This window comes from Melozone crissalis, unplaced genomic scaffold (assembly GCF_028551555.1).
Source record: "Melozone crissalis strain CALT ecotype California unplaced genomic scaffold, PUWL_Pcris_2 ptg000042l_1, whole genome shotgun sequence".
In the NCBI taxonomy this organism is placed as follows: Eukaryota; Metazoa; Chordata; class Aves; order Passeriformes; family Passerellidae; genus Melozone; species Melozone crissalis.
Genome location: NW_026535820.1, coordinates 10,261,272 through 10,286,251, shown reverse-complemented (window position 1 = coordinate 10,286,251; position 24,980 = coordinate 10,261,272). Strand labels below are relative to the sequence as shown.

Here is a 24,980-nt window from a genome sequence, read left to right as displayed (position 1 = left end):
GCCAGGATGCCAAAATCCCTGTTCTCTATACAACAGTTAACAAGCTTCTCTAAATTCTGCTTTGTAGTATTAAATCCCAGCCACTTCAAGTGCTACATGTTCTTCTTAACTGCATTAGAGTTGTCACTAAAACTAAGAAACTTTTTACCAAGACAAAAAACATATCACTATTCATTTTGTGTGAGACGCTCCACATAACTATTCTCCTGCTGCCAACCACTGGAATAATCTTTAGAGATATGAAAAATGCTTAATAAATTTAAATGTAAAATTTGTAAAGAAAAGGAGATCAGTTTTTAATACAGAAACAATCTCTAAAAACAAAACATAACTACTGAAGGCATTGTGTCAGTGTCTTGAGCATGCAGCTGGTTTTTACTGCATGCACATTAGTATTTAACTGAACATGTTGCAGTGAGCCACTTTTCCCTATCAAAACAACACAGAAATAATCAAATTGCACTTCTGACCAACTTGCAAGTAAATATATGCAATATGCAAGTAAGAGGCAGTACTCAATAATAAGCAACCTGAACTGTGGGAAAAAGCTTTGTTTTATTAATTCCTCACCAGTTTAGACATACAATATGAGCATAAAACAGAAGAGTGGCAACATGCTTTTAAAAATCATAGTGTTAATTTTCTACTTGAGTTAACATCGCTTCCAAAGTTACTTTTCTCATTTCAGGCTGAGGCAGACTCAAAGTTGTTGGAAAATAAGGCAGTGCATTAAGACATGGTCCAAGCAATCTGACCATTTTTGTTTTGTAAATACTTTTGCAAATGTACACATCCAAAAGGTGCCTCACACTACAGTTCTGAAAGAAGCTCTGAACATGCTGAAGAAGCAAGCACATCTCTCAAAACTTACCTTGAAACTCTGAGACAAAGGCTCTGAAGAGTACATCGCCACTTAATACAGCATTTTTACTGCCTTTTGAAGAAACTACTTCATGTTTTACATCAAGCTTTCCCTCTGACATATTTTCCTTTGGTGTGCAAATCCAGTAACAATCTACTTACCACAGCAAGTTGTGTTCGTGATGCTACTGTATGAAACACTGCAGGCATCATAAGAGATTCTTCTACTTTCAATTCCATCTCATTCTCTGCTGAAAATGTGGTTTTGGGGATAGCTGGTGGACGTTCACACAAGATCATTTCTTTGTTGAATAAAAAAATTGGGTTGGTGTCCTACACTCAAAAAGGAAACAAAACCAAACACTGAGTAAAGGTAACTTCCTGTTTAATTATCAATTATTTCCTCATGTGAGTAATGTGTCTTGAGAACAAGTTAAAATCTACACTTAGAAGCTGAATATAAACACCTGTATCTCAAATGAAAGAAACTCAGCAAACTATGGAAGAAAAATTAAAAATTAAGGCATGATCCTTAAATGACCCCTATAAATGAGAGTTTAGGCTAAGAATGCAGCATGAACTTACTGTTCCAGCACTGTAACTACACACTCTTCTGTCTGGTGCCATACACTCTCCTCCACTGACAACCAGTACTTGGTGCTGAATGGCAATCTTATACTTTGTTTGAATTGCATATTTCAGATCAGCCACACTGAAAAAAAATGGGAAGAGAAGTTGATGCTATCAGATTACTCATGTCTACAATTTTACGCATTTCTGTAAGAGACACAGGTGACTTATCTGTGTCTAAGCAGAACATTTTTAAAACAAGTATTTTTATTCTGCACAATGACATATTTCTAAATTTTATAAGTGCTGTGATGTGTTGCATTCTAGATATCCAATTAATACACTATCAGCTAAAAGAAAACAGCCTCTGCATTGCTGATATACCACCAGCAATATTTTTTCCCAGATCTGCTGGCATGCTGAAATTCTGGATTAAGTCACACCAAGCATTTGGGATAGCCACTGTAAAAGTCATATTGTGTTCCTTGAATTTATACTCTGTGACCAAACAGCTGACTTGCTAAGGCCCTAGAAGTCAAGACTATCAACACTTCATTGTTCACAACACAACCACAATTCCACCTAATAAACTCTGACTGATTTACTGTACATAAAGCACTTAACAACAACAGGAAATTCAACAATCAATACGTATATGACAAATTAACATAAACATCACAGATTTTAACAGAGAAACAGTGTAGCAATAGACCATTTCTGGTCTTCCTTCACAAGCCTTACACATTTAAATCTAGCTGACGACATTTTAACATTACATCATATTTTAGACAGTCTAGAACTGTCATTAAGACACTTGTGAACAGCAAAGTAAACAAGATTTCACTAATCTGATACAGTCACTGACCCCAGCTAACATAACACACTGTGGCAGCATCTGTGCAAAGGTATAAAAAAGCTTCAGAATACGAAGTGAATAATATAAGCACCAACAGTTTTTATGTAACTAGTAGGAAGAATAACAGTGTTACTGTTACTTGAAAAAGATCATAAAGATCTGTTATTTAAAACAACCATGATTCAGCATGACATCACACATGCATTACAAACCTCTCATGAGTGCAAGCTTGTACTTGCTAGCTGTGTTACAGCAGCCATTCAACTAGCACTTCCCTGGGCTTTAACAAGATAACTTGGCCAGTCCATGTACAAGGAGACAGGCGAAGAACCCAATAAAGTCAGTCTTACTAGAAAATGCAAGTCTATATATGCAGATATACAGAATAAGCAGCTATACTGTTCAACTGAAGAGTCTGATTTTGCATGGTCCAGTTGTTGGAAAGCTTTCTCAAAGAACAATTCAACTGAGCAAAAAGTGGGCCCATAGCAAACTATTAAGAGTCTGGCATGGCAGCTTAGATGCTGCACCTCACTTATCATGATTTAAAAATGCAATGTCTAAATGTACCAGACAGCTTACAGGGGAGTGGGCACATCTGTAAATGACCCAGCAGAAACAGAATGGCTGAAACACTATTTCATGCTCAGTAATAGCCTGACTGTCAGCTGGCTTTAGAGAAGAGCACACAGAAACAGTCTGGACAGTCTTTTTTCAGTCATGAAAATTACAAACAGGAATCCAAGAGAAAGGAAACAATGAATTATTAAAAAAAAAATCCATGGTAGAAAACTTTCTTACCCTATTACTTGCAACACATCCATAACCAACAAACTATGAAGATAGCAGGTGAGCTTGGCCCTTGCTACCCCCAAGGTCTTGCACATGAGAACAATGAAAAAGGATACAATACAAACCTCTCTAAAAAGTATCTATACATTTACAAGATGCTTTTAGCATGCAGTGGAAAAAAAAAATAGAAACAGTAAATTTGTTGGGACTTAACCATGATCCTCTAATACTGATCATGCTCCAGGCAGATGGACATTCAGAAGTTCATGGTTTACATATAAAACCATGTAAAATAGTCTGGAGCCTTACAACTTAGCACAAAACCAACTTTTACCCATCTAGCCGTGAGACAAAAACCGTCATGCCAATTCTTTAGCATCTAGAAACATTCCAGAGCACACATTTTCTTCAGGATGAATGTACTGACAAGAGAAAGGACAACCTCCAGAACTCCCTCTATGATGTCAGACAGTAAAAAAGAGGTCTTTACTAGAGAAATTCCACATAAAAATATTATTCAAAAAAAAAGGGAACAAATCATCAGAAGTCATTCAGACAGTTTTTTCAAAAATCACCAAACACACCACACTCAGTGAGGAGCAGGTCAGCCTCTGCCACTATCCCAGAAAGTAACTTCTCTACTCTTTCACACACACAATCACCTGGCAAGGCAATGAAAATGCTAATCATAAAAAAAAAAAAAAAATTAAGGAAAAAACACACCAAAATTCACTCAAATACCAGAAAATCTAGAAGAAAACCACAATGACATATTAAAAAAACCCTAATCTTCATCTGTCAAACACTTACTATATAAAAGTATACACACTTCTTAATTTAAAACAAGCAATACACAATTAATTTACTCTTACTTTTGTACAGCAAGTTCAGTATCAAATGTAAGGGTAGTTCCAGTGTTGACCAAAAATACATATAGCTTCATGATGATTTCTTTAGGTCTCTGAAGTTTGTAACTTCCACTGCTAAAATCATTTAGAAACTGAAACAAAAATGTCAAGTGTTAGTTTCACAGGAGTTATGAAAAAGACAGACATATGTTTTCAAAAACACTCTTTCAGATATATAGTGTGTGAATACATTAGTGCTCACATTCCACAGCTCTTTATTCATTACCAAAGACAGAGATGTTGTTCCTCTTGCCAGAAACATGGGCAAGGTAACATATACACATACATATGCATACACAGACAGTTAGGAGAATACCTGAGAATATACACTGAGAAGAATAAAAGAAACTAAATTAGAAAAACACAAGAAAGTATGACTTCCAAAAGCAGAAGCCATCATCCCAGATAATTTCCTGGCTTTTCTTAATTATGAAATACCTTTTAAAATCCCAGATAGTAATTTCCAGACATCTTTTTTAGATTTTACAAACAGCAACACAATCTAGTAACTCCTCAACTTACAGCTACTAAGTCTATCTGCTAACTGCTATCCCTATCCATATGTTTTCCCTCAGAAATTGAAGCATTGGCAAAAAAAAAAAAAAAAAAGGAAAGAAAAAGAAAAAAGGCAAAATCCCTTTTTGTATTTCTCTACAATAAGTAACAGCTTTAAAAATCTTTTCTTCTATTATCAGCATTAGCTAAATCTGTAGCTTCTTTCTTTGTTACCGATGGCAAATATGAAGTATTCAAGCAAGAAGGTCAACACATATTTTCAGTCCTGTGCCCTACAAGAACCTGGATGAGTAACTCTATGCATGTGTTTTTCCAGTGTATGTGACATATGAAAAACTTTAACCTGCCTCATAAAACACTGAGCTTTAATTTGTGATTCTATTACTAAAGTACTTCACACTTCTGAGCCTTTTTCTCTTCTCCTTAGGAGCTAGGAAGCTTATGAGTAATTTCCACCACACTACCAAAGCTGGTGCTGCAGAAATACAAGCACTGCAGTCACTAATGACCTGAGATTTTTTTGTGGAAGGAAATGACAGAAAGTTAAGCTGTAAGTTTTAGCCACTAAGCAATATTTTTATCTAATTCTAAAAATGACTTTTTGGATTAAATTACTACACAGGTAATATAAGTCATCTCTTTTTCCTTGAAATATTAATAAGACACACAGCTATCCATGCAGTTAATCATATTACTTGAAAATTAGTCTAAATGTGCATTTATCTCTGTCTAGACAAAGAAAAATTGACAAACCACAGAGAAAAATAACAAACATGCCATTAATATGAGCAGGGGGAAGAGGTTTTATGAGACTATTCCAGAAAGTCATAAGAGTTTGCTTACAGGAGAGCAGCTATCCTCATGCTTTTCAAGCGTTAACTACAGACATAGTTAAAATATGTATTTTTATAAAAAGGTTTCTGAAACAGAAGCACATCAAATAAAAAAGGACCAGTTAAATAATTTGATCTGAAGAGAGTTTTGTTGTCCTTACACCTGAACTCTACTGTACTCAGTGGCACCAACTTCATTTTGAATCAGAAAAAGAACATACTCTATAAACTAAGCTATTAGACAGGTAAAAACTGCTGAACACCAAGAATAAAGTGAAAGTTTTTAATTTTATTAATAAATTCTTTGGACTATGTTTCAGAATTACCAGTCTCATGCACACTTTTCCCAAAGGGTATTCATGACTGTGATCCAGGTAGAATTAGAAACAAGGATTAAATAATACAATGTTCCAAGCACAGACCACATGACAAAAAAAAAAAAAAAAAAAAAAAAAAAAAGACATTCTTTTCCATCTAAGCATAGCAAAAGGCAAAGGCTTGTATAGTACCTAGTTTTCATATTAACATTGCTACCCAAGCTAAAGCAATATTCAAGAGAGAATGTGTCCAAGACACACACAAAGCAGAATTTTAATCAAGCATTTACCCATCCATACCATAACACTAAACCTAACTAAAACATAGAAAGAAGAAACATTATTAAGACCAACACTATTTATGACAGCATCTGCCATACATCAGGAGTCTCTAACTTTTTAACTTCTGACAAAGAAAGAATTACCTTCAGGCATTATACAGAGCTACCGCCTTCTTCAAATTCAAGCACACACTCACTTTCCTTGATTTTTGGCAACAGAGTAGCATGGCTGTTCAAAGCCAGAGAAGATGATCTGTAAAGAAAAGATTCAGAATGCAATTATTACTAAAATGTCAGGATTTTATGATCCTAATTGCATTTAATATAGAAATCAGTGTATGTTAATGCCAGAAGAATAATTATGTGGTAGTTGTTTGGGGTTTTGTTAATTAACAATACTCTCCAGTCACAAGTCTGCCCAGATCTGCTATATGTCTGAATACTTCTGCTCATCATTTTTGTTTAAAATAATTGTTAATCAAAATTTTGAGTGTTTATAAAGAGAGAAATTTAGTTCACTATAAAGAACTGTTTGCTTTTTCCTTAACCGAAACTATTTTCAGCACTCATGCAGAATGCTGGTATAGTGATCCTGAGAGCACTAGAGAAAGTCTTCACAATGCAATTTATCTAAGAAAATCCAGCACTATAAGGTATACATGCTACTGCTGTTGAATGAACAGTCTTATCCAGCAGCTCCTTCCCACAGATTCCTTCAGGAATCAGTATCACCTTCCTTACCTGACACATTACCTATTTTGCTAAGCCATTCACCTACTTTCAAAGCATGTGTTAGATTTATTGATTCTATTTTTTTAAATACACTGAAGATGTTACCACTCCCAGACTGTCACTACATCTTGGTCAGGGGCTTCCTCTCCCAGAACTGCTTCTTAAACTACAAAATGAGCCAGATCAGCAAAGGTGACCTTTTCTAAGCTACCCTAGTTCATTTTAACTGTGTTCAGTTAAGCAGCAGTGCCAAAGGAGAAGGAGCCTTGGCAAAGAACATGTGGGTGACCTGTTGGGCTCAGGGCAGTGAAGCAAGTGCACAAATTCCAGACTGCAAACAAACATTATTTCTATCATGTTAATGCCCTAGCAAGCTTTCTGAGAAGATGATCAGGCACTATAAAGGGTGATAATCCATTACTAAAAATAGGCTTGCTGAAGCCTGAAAGCCATTAGAACATGTAAATGATTTTATACAACCTGTGCTACTACAGATAAATCAAAAACAGTCCACCCTACATTCTAAAACCTTAATAAATGAAAAAATTATTTTATTGTCATGGAATTGAAGAATTATCTTCCTCCCTTTTGTCCACTCCCTCATCAGACCCATGCAAAATGCACACATGACATTTTATCAGAAGCAAAGGTAGAATAAAAGTGAAATAACCAGTGTGCTTAAGTGCTACCATTAAAAAAAAAACTGTAATTGAACTGTCCTCCTCCTGTTTAGCTATCAGCAGTCAGCAGCTGTACTTGAGCAAAATGAATTTCTGAATACTTGCCTTAGGTTAAAGCAATGCACATTAACACAAAACTGCTGAAATACTTCTGCCACAAACCAGGAATATAACACAATACTCTCTTGCCTTGTAATTGCTTTGTAACCAGTAAGACAGCAAAAACAGGTGCTGTTTCTTTACCCAACATCTCATCAAATCATGCTGGGGGAAAAGAACTACACTAACACAGGTAGGACAAATTTGTATTAAATTACTCTTTAAGAAAAGAAAAAGCAGATAGAATTCACAAAGTTCCACTAAATTTACCTACTCTCAAGGCTGTTACAAACTTCAGTGAACACTTCAGGGAAAAGGGGAATGATGCAAAGCAAAGTTCCAGAGAATATATGCCTTAAGCAGCAACCTTTCCTGCAGATTCACTGATGTCCAACAAACACATGCTGCAGCATGTCCTTCCTCCTTCAGCAGGAACTATGTCAACTGCCTCCCTCCAGCTGCCTGTCTTCACAGCTTTGGAAGAAAACTAATTTTGAGAGCTCTCCCTAGTCTTGCATCTCTGGACAACATCTCCCTGTGTTCAAAGTTACAGGGGGTATGCATGAAAACCTATCACAGTTGCCTAAGTTTCTTTTCTTTCAAAGGCCAGGTTATTGCTGATTGTTACAGGCAAGGTCAGCTACATATCACAAATTAGCCTTTAAGTTTCTTCCCAATATTCCAGAATCATCCAGCAGTAACACAAGTTCTTACCATAATCATGGAGTGAAAGTCACACCATTAAGTTACAACAGAATATATCCACATACATTTTGTTCTTCTTCTGTTTGTATTACCACAACAGGCCATTAGGAAAGCATCAGGCTTTATTTATTCATTTTTAGCTTTAAACTCTTAGGTAGTGTTACAAGTTTCAAGGCTTTTATAATGTTACTTAGCTGAAATTATTTTCATTTGTTTTAATAGAGGTTCAACAACTACACAATTTGACAGCTAATGAAGACAGAGCTGCTACCTGTGTAATCAAACAAAACCACAAACAATAATCAACTCAGATTATTTGTTTGAACTGTGTGACTTGCAACATTAAATTCATGCTATCATATAAACTAGATCCTTCACACTATGGTATAGAAGTCTGTATGACCAACTGTCATGAATTATCAGTAATACAAAAAAAAAAAAAAATAGCTGAACATTTGAAATTTTCTTTAACAGCTGCCAGATCAGACAGAATATGGTAGGCATGAATAAAAGAAAATAAATGAGATGACAAGAATGTAAGAATGGCACAAAGTACAAAGATTTTCCACAATTAACTGAAAATATGTATAGTGTCACATTAGGTAATAAAACAGCAAAACCAGCCATGAATACATTGTGCTGGTTCCAAAGTATTTCACTGCTCTACACTCTACATTGCAATGCAATTACTAAAATCTTTTCTTGTATAATATAAACTCTTCAACAACTAACTGCTTTTGAAGTCAGTGTTGATCAATACTTTCAACACGTGCTGCTTACAAGCATTCAGATGTATCTTGGCTCAGAACTTGCTCATTGTTACATCTCTAAAAGGAAATTAATGTCTGCTTACAGACTCTTATTGTAATTATAGCAGAGACATCACAGGTTTCACACCACCCTACATATGATCCTCTGGCTACATTAACCATCCATTTCTGCCCTTAAATGCAGAATCTCTACTTCTTATTACCTAATGTTGACCGTTCCGTTGTTTCATGGTACAATTCTTTCCAACTTCACAAACTCAAACACTGAATCATGGCATTCAGAGCAGGATAATGACAGAAATCAACATTTATGCTGTCAGGGTTTAATGGACATTAATCAACTTCACTTTGGTCATTAAATTCCCTGTATTATCTTAATTGTTCACGTTCATGCTTCCGACATCTCACTTTCCATACTTCCTTTATAATCTGGATTACAAATTAAACTTGGGCAAACAGAGATACTGATAAATTTTTCTTTAACACCATAAAATTTAAACTGAACTATGCCAAAGCAATGGTTTTCCTTTAAACCCAGTGGTGTGAAATTCCATCCACAACAGCAACACAGAAGCAGTACATGGTATCTTGCTTTTTGCTCCCAGGGAAGAGCAGGGAAATGTGGCTCCACATCTGTATGCTAAGTGTTGTACTCATCAATGCTTCATCTGCCAGGTCAGACAGAACCAAGAGGCCCGCCCAAATTCTTTTCCCCTTGTGTGTATCTCCAGGTCAAAATGGGCTCAAGCCTGAAAGCAGACAGAACTAGCTGAATTACCTGATCAAGGCAAGACTGTTCACTCAGTGCCTGCATTTCCACACTGCTGCTAGACATTCACGTATTTGTGTGATCACCATCTGTGCGTGGCTAATAAAGAAGTTTCACTTCCCTTACTGCAGAAGCGCTGAGGCTACACCACAGGTAACAGTGTCTCCTATATGAGTCATAAATGTTACCCCCAATTACCAGGGTCAGGAGTCTCACAGGACACCACCACAGAATTCCTGACTGTTGAAAGGGCAATTCATCTGAGGCAAAGGCTGACAAGTCTGTGACATGCTTAAAAAGACTCAAGTGCTATTCATCATTCAGTAAATATCTTATCTGGGTAACATCTCCCCTTAAGGCAAATATACCTTTATTACCTCTCAAGATGGAGTCAACTTTGGAGCACATTACCATGTTATTAAATTGTGCTTCATTTCCATACCACAATTCTTAAGGTTTGCCTCTCAGATGCTACAGTTTCTGTGATTTCACCTTTCCGAGCAGGATTTCCTGCTTCACCTCGACTTAATAATACACTCTATAATAGACAAAGGTACAAGACCAGTGCAGAATATTCCTTACAATTCATTTTGTTTTCTTCTATAAACCTGCCTTCTACCTCCACTTTCCTTGTTTCTTCCAAGCGCCCTTCTCAAAAAATGCTCTCTTGCTTCAACTTGCAGACCCCAGCAGCACAGTATTTTATAGTACATACATCAAATGAAAATGAAAATAGAAACTGAAGCTAAATTTAATCCAAGTAACACCTTTCTTAATGTCAGTTGTAAGATCCTCTCTAAAAGTAGGCTTCAAGGACCTTTCTTCAATACTGCAAACAACCTAATGCATCTAACCAGAAATACCTTAATTTTGCAGAACATTACTACTACCACAAAGAAGAAATAGAAAGAATAGAGAGCATGACCTCATTGTGAGGGCACACATTCTTTAGTAATGCTTTAAGCAACAGAAATGGCTATGTTTCTAAAATACAGTGCAAATGCATATCATTTTCTGGACAGCCAACTGTTGAAAGGAAATATGCTTTAAAAAGCACTAAAAAAACTTAAAAGAAAAATTAAAAAATAAAAAAATCACCCCTAAGCCATGTGATTAATAAGTAGTAGGGCTCCTCCTGACCCAGGTGCAGAGAATAATTTAATTGTCCTACTCCTTCAAAATAAATTTAATGAGAAGACCACATTTAATTATAAGATACATATTACTGAAGGTGGAGATCCAATCTTGTATCAAAGCCTATAAACCTCATGTTCAAGCCACACTGCAGTCTCAAAGAAAAGCTGTCAATCCCTGACATCTGTAAGGTTGCAGCCATCTGGAGCTCTATTTATATGTTGAGATGTGCATCAGGCACAGAGGCGGTTACTTAATTACAGCATCTCCAACAGTCACCGTGTTCTTAACAGCTCTCACACTGCTGCTGGTCAGCACAGGGAGCCTTTTCCACTCAACCCAAGAGCCAGGCTGCAATCCTGCACAGCAGTCAAGACACACTCCTAAACTCCTACTTCCCAATGCAATAAAGAGGAATTTCAAAAGTCAGTAATTCAGTATTTCATAGTCTAAGAGGCTTCTTCCTTCCTTCCCCTCCTTTAAGATGAATCATTTTATATATTACTACCCTATTACTTCAGTTACATATGGGCCATCATATTCAGAGTTGCTCCTACAACTCTGCATTACATGGAAGCTCCTCATTCAGCCAAGTAGGTGCTGCAATGCCTTCAGAAGTCCTCAGCAACATCAAGGGTGAAAGAGCAGATCAAAAGCAAATCTGGGCAGGTAAGAAAACATTGTACATTAAAGAGTGCTTTGAAATCAGTGTGGGCCAAAACAATGCAGCTTCTCACAAGTTCAGACAAAACTTACACTGAATTTTAGGAACACGATAGTTTCAAACATGTTCATAAGACAACAAGCACATGATCAGGCACTGGGTCATGAATACGTATGGATGTGACTGTGCAGCTTCAAATCTGATGGTTAGCATCGATTCACACTGCTGTTTTCACTGATTTGAGGAGCAGCCAAAACACAGTTCATATAGAAGACCAGACAAAAGCTCTCCTCTTCCAATAGTAAATACAATTTTACCCCATTTTTCAAAACCTTGCATCTCTTACATGATAAAAAGTGAAACTTATGTGCCTCAGTTAACAGGTACAAGCCAGAAAACAAACCTAGGATTTCTGACAATCTTATTGCTAGGAAACAGCCTACAGAAGTATCCCTTCTCTTTCTTTCTTTTATTTTTAATTGATGGAAACAAGTCTTTCCACAGCTGTCTGCGCCTTACTTTTGACAAAGTTAACTGAAGGTTTTGTCAGATTTTCCTTTTTTAAATGTATAATTTTGCCATTTCAGAGCATTTGTGGAGTGCAAGCCTCCCTTGAATTACAGAGATTAATACATTCTCTTTGCAAAGATTGGTACTCTCAGGTACATGGAGCTTCAGGTGGTTTTATTCAAGTTACTGACTGACTCCATATGGTGTGAAGGTTCTTCCTGTAGGTACATACTCTTTAAAATAATTAGCATGTAAAATCTTCCAGTGTTTGCAAACAATTCTGCAAGAAACAAACAACGAAAAATTCATTCTTTCTTATACCCAACTCAGACAAGTCACCAACACTTCTTCCACTAACACTCTCTCTGATCAACCAACACCACCAACTCTGGAACACAAACAAAAAGTGCACCAGACTTCTTCCCTTTCTTCAGCCAGTTGTTCTTCTCCTTTCCCTGCAGCAACTTTCAGTGGTGCAACTACCTGTATATCTGTGCAATAAACTGGATGACTTTGCTGTAGTAAGTTAGAAACACCATTCTCCAGGATACTGATAGCTCAAATTGGTTCCATGATCTGGTTCATTACATAGACTCCACAAACTACACTCAACTAAGGCTGGAGAAAAGCCAATGAATGCAGCAGTTACTCAACATCAGAACCATCACTCAAGAAGACAAGTGAAAAGTTTCAGAAGGCATCATTCATATTTCCAACTGCCCTTGCCATCCTCAGTTACTAATAGACCACTTCTTAGAAACCTAGTAAAAAAGCCCAAACCAGTACCCTCTTAAAAAGCAGGCTAAGATAACTTAAAAATTTGCAATTACTACAGATGCAACCAAAGACACAGTTTCTCAAAATTTAGTCCAAGAGGCCATTTCCCCTGTTCTTCCCTCTTCAGATACAACATCCTGATGCTACAACTTTTTTTTAATTTTCTTTTATATGGAAAAGAGAAAAATCTTGGCCAGAACTTTTTAAAATATGAAAATACAGAACATAGGACCAATTAAATGGCATTTACTTCACAGGAATGAAAATACTACAGATGGAAAAGAAAGTCAAAGACTGACAATAATGAAATGTAAGGCAAGTAAAGATTCTTGTGATTTAGTCTGACTGCCTACATAAAAGTCACAGGTTCTTCCTTAATTGCTATTCATAAGCAATCAGATTTTAAAAGAACCATTAAAGTTTTCTAGCAATAAGGAAATCCTCTACCATCTTGGTAAACTGTTTAATTGCTTTGCAACTTTACAACTTGTTTTGAACTTTTCTTATCCTACATTAATTATAAAATCATTATTTGAACTTTCAAGATCTAAAGATAGAATTTATCAAATTTCTCTTTTTTTAAGTTACTTATAACTCATATGTCACCTACCAACTTCCTCATACATATTCATCAACCTTCTTTTATTTTTAGTGGTATCTGAAAGTAAATGACCACCAGCAAGATGCAGAGCTGATATAAACCCCAGTCTCCCTAGGTAGACATATTCAGAAATGTCTAGATTCTTCTCAGATCAATTTATTAACTCTTTTTGGATATCACACATTTACAAATCACCTTCATATCTCTACTGGGAACAGTGTGAAAGAAGATAACAGCAATGTGCTGAGAAATGAGAAAAACTGCAGGATAGTTTGCAGAATATTAAATTGCCTCTAATCTCAAGAAGGTGTTTTCTAATCTTCATCTGCCCTTCTTTACCTTCCTGGAATATAAATCATTGGTAGCTTATAACAGCTAACAACACGCACCAATAAATTCTTTTATGTAGTTTTACCAATACAAGAACTATACAATCACCAAAGAAACTCCAGAGAAAACCACAACTTACAATGACTGAGATATTACAACTATATTCCTGCCTTATTGAACCCTGGTTGTGCTGTTTAGAGCCATACATGCATGTGAAAATGTTGTCACAATACATTTGCTTTTCGAAATGTATGGGTATTTTACCACCAAGCCTTTCATTTAAAAAGGAAAGTTTACACACTATCCCTCCCCGCCCTTCATTCAGAAAGAACTGAGAATTTTGAGTCATTTTTTCAAACCATTCACTGGGTGAGAATCAAGTTTCTTTCAATCAGCAGACTACACAAGTACTTGTGAAGAATATTTTTAAATAGAGAAGTCATCTTGAATTTACTAGTAGAACACTTACAACACAGCATAAGCAGAGTGTATTAGAAGGCAGCTTCTAGTCCTGTTACACAATATATTCTTATGTAAGAATCTTCCCTTCATCTGAATTTAATAAAAATACACACTCTGGAGGATGGAAGAATAACTGTATAAACAAAAGCACCATTTTGTCAGTATGACCTGTTTATCCTAAGCCAACTACAATAAATAAGGGTCAAATTTTCACACTTTGGATGTACCAGCACAGCTACTTGGCCTCAACAAACTCGAAATAAAGTTCAAGATAAACCACTGACATTGAAAGTCCCTGCAATATCAGGAAAAAAAAAACACTATTCAAATGATAAAGAGCAAAAAGTACTGCAGCTATAACTACAACACAAAAGGAGCATAACATGTTCAATCATAGAACTAAATCAAAATAGAAAATGGGAACTTAAAAACAGCTACCTCAAACATTCAAAAATCAGACCTCAGCAAAGTGCAATTCTTACAGAATTTATATTTTTGCTTTGCTAAGGGTGGTATGATTTTTTGAATCTATGATGTAAGTAAAACTCTCCCTATAATTAGTTCTCCAATGCTGCATTCTACCTCTAAAATGCATACAGTTTTCAATCTGTTCAAAATGAAAACAGCATACTGGCCTGTCAAATACTTCTTCAAAAATATAATGAAGATTGATGTATCATACAGATACTACTTCCACCTAATCCCTCCAAATAAAAGCAAGAGGCAATCAAAACACTGAACACACTATTTCACTATTGCCATCACAGCTTCCCTACTCTCCTGAAAAAGCAAAAATTCTTTTTCAAAAGAAAGTCTTAAGAGGTAAGAAAACATGAGTTATTTCATAAAAAGAAAATACATCCACGCTCTGAAGTCAGTTAAAAAATCCTTAGAACATGACTTAGGCAGAGCTGCTCTCAAGTATTCACTCACCACTCTTCTCATTGATCCTGTAGCATTACACAGCAAGACAGACGCAGGACACTTGGAACCCAGCTAGCCAACAAAGCAGTTTCACATTTTACTTTCCATCAACAAGTAATTTACACAGGTCAGAAAGAAATTCATACAGCACTCAAACAAGGCTTTTTTTTTTACTTATTTGTACTAACTCATAGCAAACAGTCCACCACGTTCTACCACAGTTTATTTTCTAGATGCACAAACTACCAGAGCTTTATATATAGCACACCCTAAGCGTTTCACCTGGATGCGATAAAGACAGCAGGCCCGGCTGCAAAATCTCTTTCCAAAAGAAACATCTTGGATGGACATGAAAAGCTACACTAAGCTGTTGCTTGAGCTCAGAACCTCCTGAACCACGGACAGCAAACCTGAAGAACTAAAGGAAAATATACACTTGGAGATGGACACAAGAGTAGCAAGAACTGCCCTGACAGCCCTGGTGTTTCTCCTGACCAGCCCTGCCTCAATCTATGAGCATAAATGTGGTAACAATAAATTTGTTAAGATACTTCTATTGACAACTTCCAATAACTAGTATTGAAAAATTATTCATGTATTATTAACAAGATGAATCCTATTAGAAAATACAAAGCATATCTACTTCTAACCCTGCTCACAAATAGAAAAAATTTTAGACCTGGTATGTGGCCATGATGTCTTCCAACTTGTCTTTCAACTGAACTACATTAAAAATACTAAAAGTTAAATTAAAACGAAATAAAGAGTGGATCTGCACGATGAATTAACTCATAAATAAACAAGTGACCATCTCAGTAACCACAGAACGTTAATTAGGTCACAAAAATAATTGCCATCAATTTCTTTATCACCATTAATTGTGCTATAGGCTTTTACAACACGCAATTCATGTGAAGATCTTTCAACTTGTACACCAAAAACATTAGTCTGGCAAATCAGCTAGAAAACAGGCACTCTGTAATTCCTGCAATTGGATTAGTAATTTACATATTAATGATTTTTTTGTGTGTGTGTTTGGTATCACTGCATTCAATCACATCCTGCAGTATAATACAATATTATTATGTAAGCTGGCATCTTGTAATCAAGTGTTTGCTACTCAGTAATACTGATTAGCAACTTTGCACCAGAATGCTACCTATTAATAGGCTCCTTAAAAGTAGTAAGGTATTAATTGTTTTTTCCCCTCCTCATCTCCAGAAACCGTTCATATAATGTCACTGAGATGTGGACCACAAATCAGGAGCACAACTTTCTTGAGCAATATTGCAAATGCAGAAGGAGACACATGACTGCTTGGGCACTATCCAAATGACTGAAGTAGCTCGTGTAACAACTGGGTACACACACTATAGTTTTTCATTTGAACTTGTTTCCCCTTTACCTCAACATGCTAATGAACCCATCCTGTGCAATTTAAGTCTCAAGACTCTCACACCACTCTTTCACAGAAAGTAACTGCTAGTTTAAAAGCAAATAAAGACTTAAGGACACACTGATAAAGAAAAATTCTTTCCAGTGATTCCACTGTTACTGCCACTCTTATCAAACACAAATCAATTTGTGCTACTCCCTTATCCCCAAAATACACTCAGTCCCCTATTTAAACAAAATAACTGAATTTCAGCTTAGAAATTGTTTTCTGCCTTAGTTTCTGCAAGGCCATGTAACAGCTGTGTTCAGACAACATGCAGGGACACACCGTTTTTTAAACAGACACCACAAAAGACCTCAAAATAACCCTTGCCCTCTCCTCCAGTCAGAGCACAAGTCTGCTGCATACACTTCTAATTATAAATATAGTAACCTGACATGGGGAGAGAGACAGCCCCTTGGACACGATCTCAGAAACTACTAACCCAAATCTGTGCTGAGCACAAGCCTAGAGCAACACAATTTGGGGCTAAGATAGATTGCTATTTTACAATCTACAAAAGATACAGCTACTTGTACGGAGTGGACAACAATAATGGACTTCCAAAGCACAATTAGGTCTATCTTACAATAATCCACTATCCCAATAGATCCTGCTTGCATTTCCTGCTCTAAAACTGGCATAGCTGAAGTCTCTTACCACATGTTCTTCAGCAAGTAATTTTCTTTACTACTTTCAACATAATAAAATTAAGCCATTTTAAGTTCCAGGCAGCATTTAGAGTAAGTATAAATACATCCTCTGCATACTTTAATCTAAACTTAACAATGCTAGAATATCTAAATCCTTTCTTGTTAATATTTGCTTCTTGGCACAAAAGTTTGCCTTAGACCACAAGATAAGAGTAAGGTAATTTCTTTATGCGCTTCATCTTTTAAAAATTTCCCAAGGTACTGCATACTAAATATTCTTAAAATTCACAATTGAAATATACCATTAATATTGCACATTTTCATTATCACTATTATTATTTAGTACTTCCATGATGTATGGAGATGAACTTTTTAGAAGGGTATGTATAGAATACAAGGACCAATAGCTTTAAACTGAAAGAGTATAATTTTAGATTGGATATAAGGAAGAAATTCCTTACTGCGAAGATGGTGAGACACTAGAACAGGTTGTCCAGAGAAGCTGTGCATGTCCCATGCCTGGAAGTCTTCAGGGACAGGTTGGATGGGGTTTTAAGCAACCAGGTCTAGTGGAGGGTGTCCCTGCCCATGGCAGGCAGGTTGGAACTAGATGATCTTTAAGGTGCCTTCCAACCCAGGCCATTCTATAATTCTGATTCTATTTATAGTGTTATTCCTCACAATACTTCTCAGCTGTATAAAATTCAACTGTCTGAAAAACAAGGATGTTTTTCCATCCTTGCCATTTCTCCAGCATTGCTGAGGTACCTTTTACCATACAGTAAAACACACACCTCCAGAAGTGTAAGTCCTTCCATAAACCCAACAGCACAAACTACTTCTGACACACATATATGTGAATACAAGGGAAAAGAACCAAACCTCAACCTCCTCATTCTTCCCCACAAAGAATTAAAGGTGAAAGCTTAAAATATGAACCACAAGAAATGGCCAGGACATACCATGTAATTACTTCAGACTAAAACATATGACACAAGAAAACAAAAAGCTATGGTCATATGAGGTCTAAACTAACATTTCTGTGTTTCTCGGGAGCAGACATGACTTTTTGTTTCATGTCTAGGTGATGTTAAGTAAGAAACACGAACATTACAAAGGTCAGCTCATTTAATTCTCACAGCATTTATACTAGTCTATCTACCTCTGGATCACTGGCAGCCAGTACTTTTGGGGGTCAGTGAGAAAGAAAAGCGAGCACTGATCCAAAGAACATCCTGCAAGCCTACTACAGAGCCCTAAGAAAAAACCGAAGGGACAATTCATTACAGGACACATGCTTCCTCGGGAGCAGGACCAAGTAAACAACCGAGGGAGAGGCAGAACAACGTTTGTAAACACTCAACGCTTCTGCACGGAGCTCGCCCGACCGCCGCCGACGGCGAGCACGGCGGCGCTGCCAGGCTGAGTCATTCCTTGTAGTAACTTCACCGCGAATCGCTCGCCCTGGCAGCGGAGCCCTGGGCAGGCAGGAGCACCCCGGCCCGTCGGGCGCTGCTCCCCCTGACGCCGGGCAGCCACCGCCCCCCCACCCACCCAACAGCGGCAGCTCACTCCGCCGCCCCGGGACCGGCTCCGGCCGCGGGATCCCGGTCCTCCCCGACCCCCGCTCCGCCGCCTCCCAGCTCTTTGTCGCCCGCCCCACGGGTGCAGCCCAGCGCCGGGACCGCCGCCCCTCGCCAGGCCGCCCTCCCGGTACCGGAGTCCCCGCCTTCCCCGCGGCTGGGAGGGGCTGAGCGGGGCGGCGGGGGGAGCCCGCACGTCCCCGGCAGCGCTCGGCACTCACCCCCGGGTCCCGCGCGGGCAGCGCCGCTCATCCTGCGCCGGTGGCGGCGCGTCTCCCCCCGCGCCGCGCGGCCGGGCCCGGCGGCTCCGCGGGGGCGCGCAGCGCCTCGGCGGGGCCCGCGGCCGAGCGGGGAGAGGCGGCGAGCGGGGAGAGGCGGCTCGGCGGGGCGGGCTGGGGGCCGCGGTAAGTGGGGGAGCCCTGCCTGGGGCGGCCGCCGCCGCCGCCGGTGTTTGTTGTTGTCGTCAGCCGCTTCCGGCGCGAGGGCTGCCGGGAGGGGGCGGCGCGCGGGAGGGACCGCGCGGCGGAAGCGGCGGCGGCGCGCGGGCCCGGGCGGGTGCAACCGGGAGGGGTCGGGGGTGAAAGGGCCCTGGAGGGCTCCGGTTCCAGCCCCTCTGCCCACGGCAGTCCGGGGGTGGCCGGAGGTGGAAGGGCCCTGGAGGGCTCCGGTTCCAGCCCCTCTGCCCACGGCAGGGACACCGTCCGCTATACCAGGTTGCACAGAGTTCGATCCACCCCGGCCCTCAATACTTTCAGGGATGTTCAAGATCTTGCCACCTTATCTCTGGGCAGCCAGTTCCATTTCTTCCTCAGCGTCACGCTAAAGAATTTCCTCCTAGTAACTGATGCAAACCTACTCTTTTTCAATTTAAACACATTCACCCTGCCCATGCATGCCCTTATAAAGAGTCCCGAGCCATGTTTCCTCTCTCCTTTCTTCCCTTGAGATAGTGGGAGGCCGCAATCAGGTCACCCCGGAGCCTTCTCTTCCAGGCTGAACAATCCCAGTTCTTTCAGCCTTTCTTCACAGGAGCAGTGCTCCATCCCTCTGATGAATTTGACGGCCTCCTCTGGACTCCCAACCAGGTCTATGTCCTTCCCTTGGTGGGTCCCCGGAGCTGGAGGCAGCACTGCAGGTGGGGTCTCACCAGAGCAGTGGGGCAGAATCCCCTCCCTTGCCCTGCTGGCTGCGCTGCTTTTGATGCAACCCAGGACATGATTGGCATTTGGAAGTCAGGCCCATGGCCTTACTTGAGTGGGAGGTTTATTCAATTTCATTTTAATCTGGGATGACAAGAGGTCAAAAGTTTAGGAAATCTACAGAGAGGTTTAAATATCTGTCCTGTGTGTTTTGAGTTTTAATCTAAAGAGATATACTGAAATAACTCACGTGCTTCACTGACATTTGGAATTATAAAAAGAAACCTTAAAAAGAGCTGGTTTTAGATGACACTTTTATAAAGTTGTGACTAGGGTATATTCAGATATAGAATATACTCTGCACGTAAGAGGAGTATTGCAAAAAAGAGTGCAAGCATGTCATGGTCCCAAGCGCAGGAAGAACATCAACATGCTGGAAAGAGTCCAGAGGAGGCCACCAGGATGAGCAGAGGGCTGGAGGATCTCTCCTATGAGGAAAAGCTGTGAGAATTTCCTTTGTTCATCCTGGAAAATAAAAGGCTTTGGGATGACCTGATTGTGGCCTTCCATACCTTAAGGTACTGCTCACAAGCTGGACCAAGCTTATGGTTTTCACAGTAAACTTGTAGTAGCCACCTCTGCTATGTTGGAGAGCTTCCTGCCTGTTTGACACATTAGAGACTATGTTGAATAGTCACAGCCTGTCCAGGCAGGAATTTCTTGGCCTTTTAAAACAAGCCCCCAGTTGCCACCTTGTGGCACCCCGTAAAGTACTCCCCAACTCTGCAGTTGTTGGGAGATGCATCCAAATTCTGAAAGACACCTGTGGCACTTCAGACTACAACAATAAATTGGGCAGGAAAGACAGCAGTACTCAAATAGATGTAATGTAATGAGTATAATACAGAACAAGTAGCATGCATGCTATTGTCACAGGTCAAAAAAAAAAAAAACCACAAATGTTGATGTTTGGTAAACCTGAAGCACAAATAAGTATCATTAAAATTCTCTTGAGGAGAAACTACCTCAGTGACCTCCTGAAGTTTGAGAAGCTGAGACATTGGCAAGAGAAGCAGCAGCACCTCTTCAAACACTGAAGCAGCAGTGCCAACAGGGTTTGTAGTTTTCTGGCAAAGCACCTCTGCCAGTCAGGCTCTCAACAATTGCATTAAGTGAGGCTTCAGGCACTTAAGCATGGTTCTGGTTTTTACAGCACGTGTTGGACAACTGTTGATTGATTTGAGAGGCAGCTCAGGCAGGACTGAAGCAGGAACTTCAGTTCTGGGGAGTAAGCAAAGTGCTGCTAGCAGAGCAGGTTGTTCTGGCTTGTTCTTGTAACATTTCATTATGTTGCTTCCTCTCAAAGTGTTCCAGAGCCACTTTGTGCCAAACAGCTAATTACAGGGTTTTTTCATGAGCCTGTCTGAACAAAACCTAAAATGTAGCATTATATTCTATCCTAAAAAAAAAAAAGCAGCATTTTATGAAGAAGTCTTTGCTCTAGGATATACAAAAAGAAAGCATTGAATCAGGGTTACTGAGAATTCTTCACTTTTTCAAGGTGCTGTACAAAATGTAGGTTAATATTCTTTCAAGATACTGTTTAGGATCCACCTATACTTTTTTTCACATTCTATAAAATAAGCAAGAAGGTTGAAGGGGTTTTTCACTGTGCACTTTTAATTTTGGGTGCTAAATTTGGCATACCAAAGCACGTGTCTCTTAAACTACGTATTTATGCAGCTGCAGTCAGAGAGCAAAAAGAGCAGGCTGCTCTTTAAGGGAAAGCAAACTGGGGGCCAAGGCTGGCAGCAAGGGGCACTGTCATGGACAAGGGGCACAATCCCACAGTATCAGTGAGTTCTGGTGACTGTTTTTCTGTACAATTGTTATCTGCATACTGGTAAGGGACCGATACTGTCAGTATTTATTTAGTTCCAAATGTACTTCAAAACCCACATCTTCCTATTTTCTTTAGCTCTGCTTGCCAGAAATTCGCCCTGTGTACTTCTGCTGCCCGTACTGCTGTGTCTTGGTTTAACCCCAGCCAGCCACCAAGTACCACAAAGCTGCTTGCTCACACAGTTCCCCTCTGTGGTGAGATGTGGAGGAGAAGCAGGAAATAATTGTAAAACACGTGAGTTGAGATATAAACAGTTTAATAATTCAAATAAATATAATAATAATTATAGAGACAACAAAAAGAGAGATGAATAAAACCTGAAAGAGACAAGCAATGCCTAAATCAGTTGCTCACCACCCACTGACAGATGCCCAGCCCTGCCTTGATCTGTGATCAGTCCCTCCCAGCCTCAACTCCCCCCAGTTTATATTCAGGTCAGCTGTCCCAGCCATTCTCCCTCCTGGCTTCTTATGCACCTGCTCACTCCCAGAGCATGGGAAATTGGAAAGTCCTTGACTTGGGATAAGCCCTGCTTAGCAACAACTAAACCATCAGTGTGTTATCAACATTATTCTCACACTAAATTAAAAAATCACAGCACTGCACCAGATACTAAGAGGAAAATTAACTCTGCCCCAGTCAAAACCAAACACATTGCTATCTTCATCAATGCCCCTTGATTTTTGTTTTGTTGGGGGTTTTTTTGTTTGTTTGTTTGTTTTTTCTTTTTCTCCCTTTTCAAATACTGAAAACAGCTATGTTAATTCCTCTGCTAGGTCAGGCTGATGCTTTAAACCCAAGTTCCTTCCTTCTCTGTTGATGCTTTGTGGCATCTTGCAAAGTGATTTACAACAAGTATTTGTTTTCAATTTAAGTCTTCCTCCAACTAAACAACCACTTCAGAAAACAATATTTTTAAAGGACAAAGTACTGTTCTGACCTGGAATATGCAAAGTGAACAGCAGTATCCAACAACACCAGTGCTCCTGCGTGATTTGAGAGAGACTTCAAGAACTTCTGTTATCCTTTCATGTAACCTGGCAGTCCATGGCAAACACCAAGTCCCATCTCATCTCTTGCTTCTTTTTGAGAGCACTGACTGGCCCATAAGCAATCACTAATTTGTTTTTGAATGGTCAGTGACTCAAGAACAGCTGATGCCATTTTGAAAGCATGCCACTCCCTCTGACCTCGTTATGGATCATTCCTAACCAGTGATTTTAACATCGTGTGGCTTCTCAATGTTTCAGTAGTTCTGACTCCACAAGTTTTGAATTCACAAGTGATTTTTCTTGTTTTCTGTGAGAGCTTCTTGCAGGAAGAGAATAGTTAGGTTCAATTTAACATCTAGGTCACGAGATCAGTTCTTGATCCTGTGCAGAAATATGCAAAGGGCATTTAAATCTCAGATAAAAAAGTCAGAGTGGACATACCCTCAGAAGTGGTTATGGACAAAAGGTCTCAAGGGGAAACATGCAGCCTGAATAATCCTGTAAAAATCCCTTGTTGTGCATTTTCATTTAAGAGGCTCCATTTGTGTAAGGGACCTTCCAATACCACCACTTCTCCTCAGCACTCAGATGATAATGGGTACAACAAGGTCAAACAAGCATTACAGCACAGACTACGTAGAACAGTAATATTGTAAGTAATATTTATAGAAACTTATAGCTGTGTAAGCATTACTGAATATTTAGTGTTACTGAGAATAGAATTCCCATTCTTTACTGTCTGTCAGCTTTGGTTTTTTATATTAAAGCACTGACGTCATGTTCATAGAATCATAGAATGGTTTGGATTGGAAGGGACCTTAAAGATCATCTACTTCCAACCCGCCTGTTGTGGGTAGGGACACCTTCAACCTGACCAGGTTACTCAGAGCTCCATCCAACCTGGCCTTGAATGTTTCCAGGCATGGGCATCCACCACCTCTCAGGAAGGCTATTCCATAATTTTAAAACCTTTGTTGTAAAAACCTTCTTTCTTATATCTTAGAGCTTTAATAGGGACTGGAGTTGGGGAGCCATTAGCAATAAAATTGGTATTAGTCATAGGCCTGTATTCCATTTTTCCTCTTTTAAAGGGATTTGCTCCCTCTTTCCCAGTCAGTGGGAACTTCACTGGACTGCCATGACTTCTTAAATATGATGGAAAGTAGCTCAGCCACTTTCTGTGAGTTCCCTCAAGACTCATGCATGCAACTTATCAGGTCCCATGGACTTGTGTACCTTCAGGTTCCTTAGATGATCTCAAACCTGTTGCTCTGCTACAGCTGGCAGTTCTTCATTTTTCCAGTCCCTGCCTTTACCTTCTGCAACTCAGGTGGTGTGGCTGGAGCACTTGCCAGTGAAGACTGAGGCAAAAAAAACCAGCCACTGAGTACCTCAACCTTCTCCATATCCTGGGTTACCAGCTCCCCCATTCCCTTCTGGAGAGGACACACATTTTCCTTAGTCTTCCTTTTACTACTTATGTACCTACAGAAGCTTTTACTGTTGTCCTTGAGATCCCTAGGCAGGTTTAATTCTTTCAGGGCTTTACTTGTCCTAACCTTATCCCTGGTTGCTGGGACAATTTGCCAGCATTCCTCCAAGGTTCCTCACTTCTACCCTCGTAGGTTTCCCTTTTCTGTTTTTGTCCGGGAGCTCCTTGTTAATCTGTGCAGGTCTCCTTGTTCATATATAAAATCACGTTTTTAAAATTTAAGTTTAATTCCTGCTAACAAAAAATTATGACGTATGCAGATATTTCAGTTGAAGAAGGTATACTAGGAATTTGTTTGGCCTGTACTGCTAGAAACTTGATGTATTTTTTTTCTTTTTACAGTCATGAAAAAAAATATACTGTCCCCATTTACAAAATAGCATTCTAATGATCTTTCTGTTCACAGATGACATACTCTGATCCTTTCATCATTCACATCACTCCCTCTCCTGGTTTGGTAACCATAAAGACAGAATCTGTAAAGCAAGGGATAGAAGCTTCAGGCTTCTCCCTTAGCCCTGCATGCCAGTGGACTTGTCTCTCCCTATTACCTGTGGAACAGTATGGGAATCCAGATCCAAATGGCAGTGCTGGGCCAGGAGCAGGGATTTTAGGCATCTCCAGCTGAAACCACAGGCCACAAGCCAGCCAGCATCACAGCAGCTGGCCTGGAAATGTACCTCACCAGGCAC

General features: G+C 39.4%; 2 protein-coding genes across 3 annotated transcripts in view; both read right to left on the bottom strand.

Annotated features, from left to right (window-relative positions):
• RB1CC1 (RB1 inducible coiled-coil 1) overlaps nucleotides 1-19,064 on the bottom strand; it is a 65,976-nt gene extending 46,912 nt beyond the window's left edge. For both annotated transcript variants that reach the window (XM_054284769.1, XM_054284770.1), the window contains exons 1-5: nucleotides 18,984-19,064; nucleotides 6,079-6,187; nucleotides 3,952-4,079; nucleotides 1,447-1,573; nucleotides 1,024-1,194 (exon numbers count right to left, since the gene is read on the bottom strand). In XM_054284769.1, the coding sequence (XP_054140744.1) occupies nucleotides 1,024-1,194; nucleotides 1,447-1,573; nucleotides 3,952-4,022 (369 nt within the window). In that variant the 5' untranslated portion in view covers nucleotides 4,023-4,079; nucleotides 6,079-6,187; nucleotides 18,984-19,064. The remainder of the gene's footprint in view (nucleotides 1-1,023; nucleotides 1,195-1,446; nucleotides 1,574-3,951; nucleotides 4,080-6,078; nucleotides 6,188-18,983) is intronic.
• On the bottom strand, nucleotides 19,011-24,226 carry LOC128942565 (translation initiation factor IF-2-like). Its single transcript, XM_054285115.1, has 2 exons — nucleotides 24,113-24,226; nucleotides 19,011-19,466 (listed from the first exon to the last, which is right to left on the bottom strand). Exons 1-2 carry the CDS (start codon nucleotides 24,224-24,226, stop codon nucleotides 19,011-19,013), a joined length of 570 nt encoding a protein of 189 aa, XP_054141090.1.
• Nucleotides 24,227-24,980: the final 754 nt, after the last annotated feature.